Source organism: Megalops cyprinoides, chromosome 5, assembly GCF_013368585.1.
Source record: "Megalops cyprinoides isolate fMegCyp1 chromosome 5, fMegCyp1.pri, whole genome shotgun sequence".
NCBI classification, from domain to species: Eukaryota; Metazoa; Chordata; class Actinopteri; order Elopiformes; family Megalopidae; genus Megalops; species Megalops cyprinoides.
The window spans coordinates 9,107,531-9,122,115 of NC_050587.1; the positions used below are offsets into that span (position 1 = coordinate 9,107,531).

The 14,585-nt window shown below is 41.2% G+C and overlaps 1 protein-coding gene across 1 annotated transcript in view; it reads right to left on the reverse strand.

Annotated features, from left to right (window-relative positions):
• Positions 1 to 14,585, reverse strand: part of ugcg (UDP-glucose ceramide glucosyltransferase) — a 40,402-nt gene that overhangs the window by 12,882 nt on the left and 12,935 nt on the right. The window contains exon 2 of the mRNA XM_036530033.1: positions 11,991 to 12,132. Coding sequence (XP_036385926.1) covers positions 11,991 to 12,132 — 142 coding nt within the window. The remainder of the gene's footprint in view (positions 1 to 11,990; positions 12,133 to 14,585) is intronic.

Genomic DNA, 14,585 nt, shown 5'->3' on the forward strand with positions numbered 1-14,585 from the left:
ATCCTCTCAGTGCTTTGGAAAAGGCTTCCGTCTCAAAAGTGGCTCAGGCAAGGCCGGTTAGGTCATTCACACTAATCCCGCTGCCAGCCAGTATATATACAGTGGCAGCAAAATTGTTAATAACATAAAATATTTTGTTTTATGTTAATAACATAAAAAGGTTAATGAAAAAAGTATGCTGCTGTAGACTATACCCAAAATTGCACAAAATCAGGTTTGGCACTGGAATTTGAAAAAGGATCACATGACTATTTAACCAAATAAGCAGCTGAGACAAAAATTTACATCTCCCTGTAAGCAGTTAGCAAGAAAAGTACAGGAAATCTTTCAGGTGTTGCTGCTGTCACTATAGCAAGATGACAGCATCTATACATGAACTTTATGAATGGCTGTGTAACTGGAATACAATACCCACAGCCTGCTCAGACTAACAGGGTTCCCAAACCAAAGTTCACTTGTAATAATTAATTTATAATAGCTGTGACTGTGACACCTTGTGTTTTCATAACAGAATTGTGTAACAGATGATTTTGGGGAGGGTCCACAGCTTGGTCTGAGAGGCTACTAGTCATAGGGTAGACATTAAAACAACGTGGGCCATCGGGGAGAAAGTTGAGAGGTGACATCAGGGGCCATGTGGAAGATATTGCTGACCACAAGGAAAGAATCAGACCGCACTAAATCTTGACCTACGAGTCAAATCCGTTATCTAGATAAGCCTAGCCATAATTTAATTTAGCTGGACAACTTTGAAGTTTTTTTTTTCTTTGCATCTAAAAATGGCATTTGGAGGGTGGGAAATGACACTTTGTTCCATAAAACATTACCCAGCATTCTGTTGTTAAGATCCTGCTTGTAAATGTTTCAAAATGGCTTGTATAGAAAAGTTCAGATGGAAGACATGTTGGCAACTGCTTATCAGCAATGTGACCTCTAAACATAAGGATAAACTGTGTGACTTCAGGAATTTTAACGTCTGTTTTGCAGCCATACAATGGTGAAAAAAAAACAGTTGAAAATTAGCTGGATTCAAGACTGCTGAGTGAGGGGAAAAAGATAAGATGCACTGTCCCCAAATAATCAGACATCCCATACTCTTAACTGTAATGAACAGAACTTGTAAATACCCAGAGAAATATGAACACGATAGAATTTTGAATTTATTGGACTACTGTAAGACACCTGTACTTAAATTCTCTCATATTTCATTGTTAATATGATATATGCAGAAGAGGAAAATGAAAAACAGCTGTTTCAAAACAAATTGCCAGCTACTGTACAGTAACTGCATCTGGGCTTATAAGGCAGTGGGAAGGCTGCTGATGGTAATTCATAAATGTAAGCAAGATTGCCAGTTATTATTTAAACAAATTTGACAGCTCTCAAGCCTGACAGCTCAAGCAATACACAAAAAAAATTAGAAAATCACTATGCATCTCCCAAATCTCCCAAAACCTGCTTTTCAAATGAAAACCTGTCTCACAAAACTGCTGTGCAAAATGAGGAAAAAAAAGCATTTCCATCCATGGACTATAATAGAATGACACTATTTTTTGACCCCAGAAATCACTTCCTGTTTGTGTATAAAGTATGTGAGGGGAGACCAAAGAGGGAGATCATACTGTACAGCCTCACATGCAAAACAGTCAGACACTCACATGGACTCATTAACCGGGGATCAGGAGCTGTCAAAAATTCTGTCCATGAGGACAGGAAATAAAAGCCCCCTTCTCTGAGATTTGACGGCTGGACTGGGCCTATCTATTCCAGGAAACACAAACGCCAAATAAGCACATTCCTTCTACGCCAGCCATAGTCAAACCCAGGAGCCCCTAACAAGCCAGGCTAATCACCTGGTTGCCTGGCGCAAACAAAGCAAAGTTGAGAGTTGACAGGGTAGTGAACTCATGAGCCAAGGTTACCAAAGGAATAACAGAGCCCAAGCAACCAATGAACTGAAGCATTTTTATAATAAGCAACCAAGCTATAAGCAGTCAAATGAAGGCAGATCAAATCTTGGTGTTAAATGAGTAAGACATTTGTACATCAACAAACCATTCAGATAGGGAAAATGTTTGAGCTGCTTAGCTGGTTTGGCAGAAAGAGGCTCAGGTGGCAACATATGAAGGTAATCTTTGTGGTCAAGTCATGTGGTTCAGTTCAGTGTCATAATTCTCATGTAACGTGCTTCATGGTGTTTGAGTTTGATTAGGTCATTGTACATCAACGCAGACGCAGGAAATACGTTTCTCTCTGCAACACAAAGGACCTTTGTAAAAACGATATGATGGGATTTGGTGCAAGAGGTTTATTTTTAACAATTATGAAAGGAAATGCTAACATTTTGACAGAAAATTCTGACTGTTCACATGCACTCTTTTCTCTGTATTGTTTGAACACCGAGAACAGGAATCTCAAGAGACATCAGTTAACCGCTACAAAACGGTTCCAAAATATTGTTCATGGCTTCTGTTCTTCAACCAGCATAAAAACAAGTGATGGGTAGGTCTAGGGTAGGAAGGAAACTCAGACACAGTCTTAGGTTTGTACCACTTTTCGGACTCCAGGTTGTTTCGTTTCCGTTTGCCTTAAACAATAGGTATTGACCTCAAGCTGCAGGGCAAGACTGAGCCTTAGACCTCTGTGCACGAGAACCGTTCCTTCCCCATCCAGGCACATGGGCACCCATACAGCATGCACTGCTAAGGGTGTGACCCGCTCAATGAAATATAAGCAGAACTGACAGGGATGCAGGAGACCCTGAGGCGGTGCTAGGATAACTCACTACTGGGGTTATATTCCACAGTTTCACACTAAAGAGCACTACTTTAGTCTTAAGCCTTAAGCACACAGTGATTTTAAACCAAAATTCACCATGTGACAGCATTATATTCCATGACTAAGGATGTGCAATAAATGAGTGCTTAACTGAGTAACTGCGAAGTCTGTTTCCAATTTTCAGAAGGCTCTCTCTTGCACTAAGGCTGTAGTGCCACATGTAGCAAAACTCAGATTTTACTGTATTGAAGATTAAACACTAAAAAAGGGAAAAATGTGTCAGTTAAACTGATTGCCATTGTCTTCCATGCTTATAGAATATCGCATGAGTCCAAAGCATAATTTTGCAGTCTCCCTCCCTGTTTTGAAGACCTACAACATAAGGAACTTCCTGAATTGAATCATCACGCATTCCAGACATTAACCATACTGAGCACACACTCTCTGATCATGAAATCCCAAGCAAAATTCAGCATAGCTTGCTGTTTTTTTAGTTAACAGTTAGACATCATCAGTACATTTAATGTGACGCAAGGTAACGTTGCTCTCACAAGTCACCGATTAGTGAAACTTATGATGTTGTTCCAACAGATTATTAAGATCTACGTAAAAGTAAGCATTACGCACATATTTTTCCCTCAATGATAATCAATTGCCACTATATGCACACTAAAACATTGTACATTTTAGCACTGTTTTTCAGGTTTATACACAGTTCCTGTGTTCCTGGCTATCCTTACTGCACCAGTGATACACCTTCAATTTATTTTGCCATACAGTCACAGGGTTGCCCTGAAAAAGAGTATCTTCAAAAATAAATAAATGTAAACGTAAATAAATGTAAATGTAATGTAATGTAAATGTAAATAAATCAACTGTAACAGTGAGTGCTAACCCTCAGGTAGTGCACGAGCAATAATCTGCATATGTCCTAGCAGTGTGGGCATATACACCTTTATCCACTGAATGATCTTGCAGTGCAGTGTACTATCTTTACTCACTGAACACTCATCACATTATAATGTGGTTTGCTTAGACCTTTATCAGCAGAGTGGAATGTACAGAATTGTTCTCTGGCACCACAGATTTAAATATCAGTCTGTGCAACTGTATTACACCTGTGATATCTTTACACCAGTGTTTCCCAATCCTACTCCTGGAGGTACACTGTCCTGCATATCTTCTATCTCTCCTTGCTCTACCTACCTGACTGTAATATGAATTTACACTATATGCCCAAAAGTATGTGGACACCTGACCATCACACCTATATGAGCTTATTGGACATCCCATTCCAAAACCATGGGCATAAATATGGAGTTACAGTTGCCCGGGGCAGATCTGGCAGGGCAGAAATTTCACAAACTGACTTGTGGCAAAGATGGCATCCTATGACAGCGCCACGTTTAAAGTCACTGAGCTCTCCAGTACGACCCATTCTACTTCCAAGGTTTGTCTATGGAGATTGCACGGCTATGCGCTTGATTTTATGCACCTGTTAACGCCGTGTGGCTGAAACACCCGAACTCAATATTTAGGAGGGGTGTCCACATACCTTTGGCTATATAGTGTATTTACAAGTCAATAGCGTTGTTTTATGTGATTACATAGTTTATTTAATATTCATCTTGGTCATGTGTAGATGATGTTTCGTGTTTCCTTTGGTGGGCTGGTTTTGGTTTGCTTTGGATTTTGTGTCACTTCTCTGGTTGCCCTTTGTGCTTTACTTCTGGGGTCGCTCTGGATAAGGGCAGCTACTGGAGGTCACTGATGTAAATGGAATGTTGCATGCACTTACCTTGTATTCTGCTCTGAATAACAGCGACCAAATTGAAATGTATGTGTAAGACCAATTCTATTCCTTCCTATAAACAGGCTTAGTAAGAAAGTGGTTCCCAGCATTGGATCAGGGTGAGTCAGCCCTTGTTCTGCAATAGGTTTCCTGTTGGCCTACGGATTAAGCCATCTGCTTTCACCAATCACCAGGCTGAATGGCAGAACAGGCAGGAGTAGGGAAACTGATTCGGAGTCAGGAAGTCAGTATCTTAGAAAGCTTGGGGCAAAAAAAAAAAAAAAAATGCTTAAACACAATTCTCTAGGCCAACATCTGCCACCCCTGCTCTAGACCAAAAATAGCTAAGAACCCGACACAAACGCAAACCTCTGGCCTCACTGTAGACATCACAGCCGAAGCCCACAGATACTTCGAGGCGTTGCACCCGGTCCGGTGGACAGAGCGGCAGGCAGATGCCTGGGGAGGGATGGGCAGGAGTCACACTCCTGCACCATTACCAAGGCAGAGTGTGGGCATTTCCCACACAATACTACACATCATAATGCCAGGGTCATAATACTGCGTATAACTACACTACTCAAAGATTCTAAAAATAAGGGATGAAATGCCTGTATCTTCTGTATTGTATGAATTTTTGCACTTAATTCGTCTCACAAAAAAAAAAAAATAAATAAAAAAAAAACACTCCAAAAAAGTTGTTTTACTCATAGACAGCTGGCGCAAAGTAGCTTAAAAGCTATCAAAACCATAAAAAACATGGTCTTTACTAGTATCATGGATGACTTAAAATAGTACAGGTCGGCAGCTAGGAAATTACCATCGAGAAACAGTGTTAAGACGGCTATATTTGTCATACAGCTGTCTCCTGATAGCCTTCAAATAAAGTTCAGTAAATTGCACAAAGAGTCATATCCTGAGACTGTCATAGTGTACAAGATGGTGTACAAGTGTACAAGATTTTCGTATACAGAAATGTATGTCAAATGAAATTACTCCACGTTTAACCACTTATACTAAACCTCTTCCGGTCTTAGTAATTTGACCTTCAAACAACAGAGTCAAATGACCAGCGCTGATGGAAATGTTTCAAAGAGCTGCCAAGAGGAGTATGTGCCTGAGGAATGCTTCTGACTCTGCAGTTAATTTTGCAAACGTACTGGGAGAGGTCAAAGGTGAGGATGATGTCACTGTCAGTCAGCTATGACACGCTTGACCCGTTTGAGGCTGGGAGTTCAGTGGGAAATGTGATTAATTTTTCTAGCTGTACCCTATGGGTCATCACTGTTTCTTTTTTAAACAGTGAGATAAGCTGCAGATAGCCACGATGGCGAAATTGAGAAGGGAAATGGGTGTGTCCGGAATCACTGGAGGTCAGTGGGGATTTTCAGGAAATTCACAGACCAAATTCAGATGAAATAAGACATGCGGCTGATACTAACGGTCATTGTCATTAAAAAGAAAACAGTCTGTTTTTCTATAACAGTGTTGTTGCGTTCCTGAAGAACACGTTAATGGCAAATCAAATAAAGAATCAATGATTCATCACAAATTAATATGTTGGGAGTGTTCAGTTTTGTGCAGCATAGATTTAGTAACTCCCTTTGTGTGAATGACATCACATTCTTTCCTTCCATTCACAAAACATAGCTTTCTTCTCTTCTCTTCACTTTCACTAGCACCACTACCCAAACCCAGGAGCAGATGTTTCTAGTTGGATAAAAGTCTAACAGTTGTTACCTGCCATTTCACTTATGCGACTACATAATATAATAAACAGCATTTACCAAAAAATGTATGCATGCATCAAAAAATAAAAAGACACAGATGTCCTAATTGCCCTGGAATCTTCACTCTTGGGTGACTCCGAGATGACATTTGTGTCGAAATACAGAACTAAATTTCCTGTCTCTTGGTAAAACCTGCTTTTCAATCCAAAGAGTCCTCAGATATCGTGTACTGACTGACACCAACACTTGCCTCAAGGAAAACTGAGAATTAGTAAGGCATTTTAAAACACTATTACTGTTGCTGAGGGTGAATGAAGTTTCTCTTCTTGGGCATGCTTTACCTTTCAAATGGATAACTAACTGGTTGGTGTGGCATTACAAGCTGCAGATTATCTGAACAGCCCTGACTCCAGCTCTCCGCAGTGAGACCGGTTGGCTATGAGGCTCTGCTTCGCTACAGCGGCTAGCTGGCCGGCGTCACGCGCTTTCGCATGTCAGCGGTTCCCCGCGCCGCTGACCCGCATGACGCAGACGCTCTGGGCAACAGCAGCGGGGGGTACGAGGCAGAGCTGCCCCCCCACCCCCCGGTCGCAGTCCTGCTGCCGGCAGAAGGAGGCTTCTCTCGGCGCGAATCAGTGTCAGCCTCCTCTGCCAGCTGCTTAATCAGGAAAATGGAGCAGAAAGCTCCATCTGCGGCCGCCCGCTGCCTGTGCGTCTCCCCAGACGATTCCGCCGGGCCGCCTCTGACGAGGGAGGCCTGTTATAGGGTGAGTCTGACCCCGTCCCTGAGGGAGGGCCATGCGGAAGGTCAAATGTGTGATGGACACACACACACACACACGTACATATGTGTCAGTCAGTCAATATTCACTTGCCTGCTTCATGTGCTCTTTGAGGAGGACTATGAGAGGTTTACGCCTTTCACTCTAGCTGGTCTCAAAATGCAGCAACTAATTTTGGAGATACCAACACTGTATATATTCTTTTACTGTGCTTTCTGAAAAAAATAAAAGGTCAATGATCAGCTGTGTATTATTAAAACTCAGTATGACTCAACTCGGCGGTCAGAGCACATCATCTCCTAAGAGCCTAGAGCAGATGAATAATACAGCTTTATCTGTGGAATGGTAATAATCTGACAGCTCGTGTTACACTCCGTGACTGAGCGGGGGTTACCGAGCTCTCGCCCCCTCCCATTAATTCTCAAAATGAAGAGCATCCCAACAGCAAGGCATGCTGGTAAAAGAGAAGCCAGTGCTCATCAGAAGTACAGGGCAAACATAATACTAAGAAATGGAGGAACACAGATTTGAAAATATCTGAAACTCACAAGAAAACTGCAAAGGACATTCTTCATCATATATGTTGTGTGCGTTCATAAAAGCACACCCAACCTATGCTGAAGGACATTTCTCTAGGACATAATTTATCATTTTAATGACAAATTACACGTTTTCCCTCTACATTGTTCTATATTCTGTGGGCGGCATTGTAAGATAGTGCTAAGGAGCAGGACTTGTAACCAAAAGGTTGCCGGTTCGATTCTCTGCTGGGCCACTGCTGCGCTACCCCTGGGCAAGGTACTTAACCCACAATTGCCTCAGTAAATATCCACCTGTATAAATGGGCAACATGTAAAAAATTGTAACCTGTGTAAGTTGCTCTGGATCAGAGCGTCTGCTAAATGCCAGTAATATAATGTAATGTTCTCTGCATCCAGAAAAAGGCAGGTGGAGACTACCCTGTCTTTGCCTTCATGAATAATAGTGGTACCAAGAGACTTATCCCTCCCTATTCTCCCCTGAATTCCTGGATAATTCTCTCCTGGGTGATTGCATTCCAACCATATCATTCCCTAGTGAAAACCCAGATAACAGCAGCTGTAACATTAGCTATATCCAGGACACCATTCTTGTAACACATGGTATGGACGGATATATCTAATAGATTTCTGAGAATGCTGTCAAAAGCAAAAAAACAGTTTGCTCAAGAATTCAGCTATGTTATAAGTAGGAGCTACCAATTAATCCGGACCTTAACAGTGACACAAGACGCAAGATGACTATGTATGATATGCATTTTCTCTAACAAACTGGAGGCCCGATAAATAATGCAACAGGGTACATTTGATTGAGGCAACACAAAAGCAGCAGATTACAAGATGGCCTGGTAATACCCCAGAGCCCCGAGCCCTTCAGGAATTACACTGCATTATTTATTTTCTCAGCATATGCCGTTATACAGGGCTGTTTACGTCTCATCCATTTACCATTTCCAATAAACATCCATGTGAAATCTGAAACCTGGAGCAATTCAGGTTACGTTCCTCGCCGAAGAATTGATCTTGCAGGCTTGAGGTTACAAGTGGACTTCCAGAATCCCTTCTGCACACTGCCATCTAGGCCAATGAATGGGTGGAGCCATTGTGTGCTTCCGACAAGACACCAAATAGAAAAAATAAAATCGTTTTGCTGTAGAGACTGAAGCATTAAGAATTTTTAAAATGTGTCCGTGACTGGTAGTGTATGAGAGTCTCACTGATCTATTGCTACGTTAAGTCACAAACCAATAGTGAGCACAAGCCAATCTGCTGCTTCTCACTAGCTAATATTTTACCAGCAGCCAATTCCAACTGCCCACATAGGGATGACTGAGGCGACTGGAAGCTGAGTACATACCTGAGCCATTATGCAATCTAAGGGGAGCAATCAAACAGTCTTCAAGCGGTCTCAAGTCCACAGCTAAAATTTTATTTTTAACACTAATTTAAGGGCACCTAAAGTGAGTTTCCAAAAAATATCAGTCGTGGATTTGTACCCGTGCATCTATTTAGATCTTGAAATGAATGGCAAATGTTTGACCATGGACCCCAAAAGGTCCGATTGAGAAAAGATTGGTACTTCCAACCGAACACTTTCCCTGGGTTTGTTTTATTCAAATGGCAACCCTGTCCTTAAGTGCAACTTATTCAAAGAAGTCTCATTTGCCTGTCAAAACCTGGCACTGCAACTATTCAAATGCATTTCAGTGAGCCCAAACTGACGCTGCATTTTGGTCACACAACACAGCTCTGCTACAATGGAAGTTCTACTTGAAATCTGTCCAGCCTACGAGGACACTGTGGGGCTGGGTGAAATTTTACTCAGTATGTGTCACTCAGCTGAGCACAAAGGATTGTGGGTGTTGGACATGCAGAGGGCTCCGACTCCGATGACTTCACCAAGGGCTGGGTCTTCAGGGCCTGGCGTGAATGGACCGGCGTGAATGGACCAGCCCTCTGGGAGTGGTGTTAACTGCGTTGTTGTCGGCTTGCAGTGTCATTAACGCTGCACCATGGGACCTTGTCAGGGTTCCTGCCAAACGCTGCGAAACCAAGCAGCACCACGTGGTTTTGTAATAGGGTAGCGCCTGGGTGTGCCGCTACGTGCTGGATGGCAACAGGAGATAATTATCTGATCTTATTCTGCCGTAGACATCTTATGTTCAACTCTAATAAAATGTGAAGACCTGCTGAGCTTGACTCAGGAACTCTATAATAGCACCACACAGTGCTGGCCTGCTACCATTTGTCACACTGGGAGTCCTGTTGAGGGTGGGGAAACCCAGTTTAATATTCTAACAAGTTGGAGCTGGCCAAGAAACAAACCTCCCTGTATGCCCTCTACAGTTTTCCGCCATTTCACATACTTTGTAAAAGTTTGACAAAAACAAAAAAAATGCATCCTAATAATCCACATATCAAAATAACACTTGTTTCATAAGAGATTTTTGTGGTGTGGCTCTCATTTTTCTAGTGAGGTCAGATATTTTCATACAAACATATTGACACATGTGTCGAAGGCACATATGAGCTTATCTACAATGTACTAGGTTTACACTGCTTGCATTTTTAAGGCAGATATTAAACGGTCACCCGTGCACACAAAACTGTGAACCCAAGCAAGCCGATCACCTGATCCCTTCTCTTTCACAGCAGTGATAACTTCAAAATACCTGTACAAAGAAAACGCCCATTTGAGGAGTGCCACTGATTATGTTTGAAAGTCAGCCATGGAAGGTGAGTCATACTGAGGTAATGTGTAGAGAACATCCATCACTGCTCAACTGTAAACGTGCCTGTCCTGCAAAAAATTTGGCTGGACTATATGAAATGTTTTAAACAAGTTTAGGCTATGCAAGTTGTGAGAGCCACACAAAAGCGTTGTGTACAGTAGGTAGTTCCCAGGCACTCCAAAGTATCACTTAGTTCACTGGAAAAATACCAGCCTCCTGTTGGCCGTGTAGAATAATAGGTCATATCACCACATAACAGTGCCTTGGAGAATGAAAAATAAGCAATTGTGTATGTGCCTCCTTTAAGCTCTGCCATTTTGCTGGTTGTGCCATGTTAAGCATTTTTGTTTGAGGTTTATCTCAATTGTATTATCAAAATCAAATACAGCTAATAGAATAAGCACTACAGTTTATCACAAAAGGAACCTTTGTAATCAGACTGCAAAAATGGGGGACATAGACACTGATGCAGTACCATTTCCATTGGCCACTCCCCTCCAGATTTAAACACTAAACTACTGCATTTTCCCAATAAACTCCAAGGAAAGAAAGGCATACTATGTTCTAGGATGACCAGAGGTGTAGGGGAGCCATGTGCACTGAAAAGGTGGAGAAGCCATATACAGCAACAAGGTGTAAAGTGTGTGTCGTGAGATGAGGGGCTTCATTTTCCGAGGGACACAGTAAGGCCATTTACATCCACTTGATGGTGTATGCTTTCCTATACAAAAATCAAGCAACAATGTTCATAAACATCATTAAAAGTTCTTATTTTAAATGCTTTGTTCTTCATTAAGAAATGCCCATCAAGTTCAAATTTGAGCTACATAAATAAATGTATATATATATATAATTGTAGCTGTGGTGCCTTAAATGTATCTATTTGATCACATACAGATGTGATGTCTCCTTAGTCCTTCACAGAATCTCACACAGTCTAGCCAGTGGAATGCCCAATCTCCCAGCTGCATTTATTTTATTGGTCTTAAGACCATCATGAGACTAAAGAAGACACCATTAAAGTCTCTCTCATTCCTGTAATGGCAGCTGGCACTTAGCTAAACTGCACAACCTTTTTCTAAAAATAGTTTATATGCTACATGCTTTGATAATTAGTGTGAGATAAGAGATATTATATGTTGTGAGTCCAAACTGATTCATAAGTAGATTTTTTAAACATCATTAGAACAGGAATGCTTTTCTAGTTCACTATGTGCAGTTGATCTTAGCATCAGTATTTCTTATAAGCGGAGTGCCCCATCAAGATTACACTGCTTTGTAACAGTTTGCAAATAAACTCAAAATGAACTCAAAATTATCAGGTATCCCGCCCCAACAGCAATCAATTCTTTAACAAAACATGTTGTTTATCCATGAAAACATTTGTGAACTCGGCATTTTTAGCTCCTTTACACAACCTTTCCAAAGCACATTTTGATAGCACTGTTCTACTTTTGCTGTTCTGTGGGAATGAGGACATTTTTCACAGGACTGCAAATACATTAAACCCAACAGCAGAGAATAGACCTGCCAGATAACAGCAAACTCACCTTTGTTTAGACACTACTTAATGCCTTAAGCAAACAAACCTAGATAGAGCAGTGATCTCATAGTAAAATGGAGTATAGATGAGGTACCTTTGGGTAGTCAAGTTCAAAGAAGGTCTCCAGGTTGTTGATAAGGTTGGGGTCCACTCCTTTTAGAGGCTTTAGCAGTGACACCCCAGCAAGTTTACTGTACGGCTGCTTGTCTGTGGTCTTCTTGTTGAGGTGAAGACGGCTGTAATGGAAGAATGAGGGAAAATATTAGCAACGGGCTGAACGGGGAAAATATTTGGATTATAGACTTTTGTGATATTACTTAATGAAGGTAGCTGTTGGATACAAACGGAGTAATTTTCATTTGTGCCTCTGCAGCAACATCAGTTTACCAGTTTGGCTGTGCCAGAGAAAGGAAAACAAGTAGGGGAGTACTTTGAAGAATGCAATTAAAACATCCTGGCACAAGTCATTTCCACAGCCCCACCCTTTGTACTCTCCTCTTTATTCCAGTCAATGCTTAAGTTGAGTGGTTTCCACAGAACTGCAGAGAGTCAAATAACACTATAATTACACACATGTTTTGGTTAACTCAAGGGAATGACTTCAGCTGCGAAGGCAGTATTTTGTAGCAGAATTATGAAATGCCCTTGACAAAATAACCTGCAGTCAACATGACAGATGACTGCAGTTTCCCCAAACAGCAGACTTCACCTTCTTTTCCCACTCCTATTAAAATGCAGTCACATTTGCTTCCCAGTCTATGGGATCCATTGAAAAATGCTTTTGGGTAGTGGTACTACACTTCAGGATACATTTTTCCATAGCTACTCTGATATTAGTAGCAAGCAGAATTTTAGCAAGAGTTTTTCCAGAGTAAACTCTGAAAAAACAACGTAATGCAAATTAGGGACCGAATGGAACTGGGCTTGAGCGGTCATCTAATTTGTATTGTATGATTAGTCCTCCAGTACGAATAGAGTAGAATGAGTTTTAATTTGTGTCCTTAGCAGCTAACAATCACAACATTTAAAATTCAGGAGCGTGACTTCTAGCTTGGCCATCTTTGTGGTCCATTTCCCATTTCCCCAAGAATCCACTTGAGCAAAGGTAGTGAGGTGAGCATGGAGGTCACCACTGGAGGACAATGCTTCTTGCTGACCAGGCAGTTTGACTAATACACTTCCTCTAATAACTGAGGTAGCTTGGGCAGGAGCAGCATACTGATCACAATCATGGCGGATGTGGTGTACAATTACAACTTCTTAACAACTACCCATATGAACAAGTCAAACGCATGACCACTGGAACGCCACTAAAAAAAATCCCCTACTGTGAGCTATATCATTCCTGAAAGTACAGGCAGGTGTCAAGGTTAGAATGCAGAGTATAATTTTAGCACCAAGATTTACCTAATCGGTACCATTATGACTTTGCTGCAATTCTTGTTTTAAGTCAGTGTGTGCGTGCTGGAATCACGAATCATGATCCGTTTTGGCATTTCAGACTAAGTTTAGCAAAAAGCAAGAGCCAAGCTGAGGACTGCCACCAACTAATATATCATTTTTTGTCAAACCAATACTCCATATGTTGCACAGATTCAATAATTCGTACAGTATATATAGATAGTGAATTGGATACTAAAACAAAAAATGAAAAAAATCAGGAGCTACATCTTATAAGAAGCATGCAAGTAGCTATGGCAGACAATGACAAAACATGTGCACCAAGGCAACAGCAAACTGCAGGTAGAAATGCAGGGTAAGGAACCTATTGAGTTTGGGTGAGAACACAAATGTTTATCTGCGTCATTCTTGGAGGCCAAGCTGAAGCAATCAACAATGTAAGTGTAAAGAATAGCTGGGTGATGTGGGAGCAACTCAAAGCTTTTGCAGCTAGGTTGGTCATATCAGGCTAATAATCCATCTGTAATCTGAACTATGATTCCCTGTTTTCATAACTTGCACACTGCATCAGTCTCGACTCAGTGATTCTGCAGTGTCAAACATTGTCAGTTGCACTTGCCTGTAATTTACAAAAGAAAAATGTAAAATATACTAGGCATTAAGACACATTACACTGTTTTACAAATAGACAGCATTCACCTTGAGAATCGATGTTGAACACGTATTAGAATAAATGCTGAGTATAAATATTAAAAATATGTTACTTTTTAAAAAGCACATCGGCCAATGTTCTGTATCAATACCAGGCATGACACACTCTACCAACTTGAGAACTTTAAACTAGCAACATGAATGAATGTTTTATCACATGCACTTCCTGATTAATTGAAACACTTAGCTACAGTCAAAGATTCTATCTCCAGAAATGCACCAGCTCAATGTCTGAATGTGGTTAAGTGATCAACTGGGTTCAGAATGAGAAAGGCTGAGTTAGTGAGCCCACATCTCTCAGTCAGCATAGTGTGTGACATTTGACTGGGGCAAAACATTTATTTCGTAAAAACTACCTTTGAACTTTTACCAGCCACCTACCTCTTTGGATAAGTGGGTTGTCAAAGGCAAAATAACAGGTTCCAAAAGTTCCCTGGGAGAAATGACACCCTGAAAACATTCAGCCCACATAGCAACAAGTTCATGCAAGTGTAGCAACAGAAGTGTATTACATGTGCTGTTTCTCTGACTACGGAATTTAATTTCATAGCAATGGCTGCCAACGTTGCTACTGTAG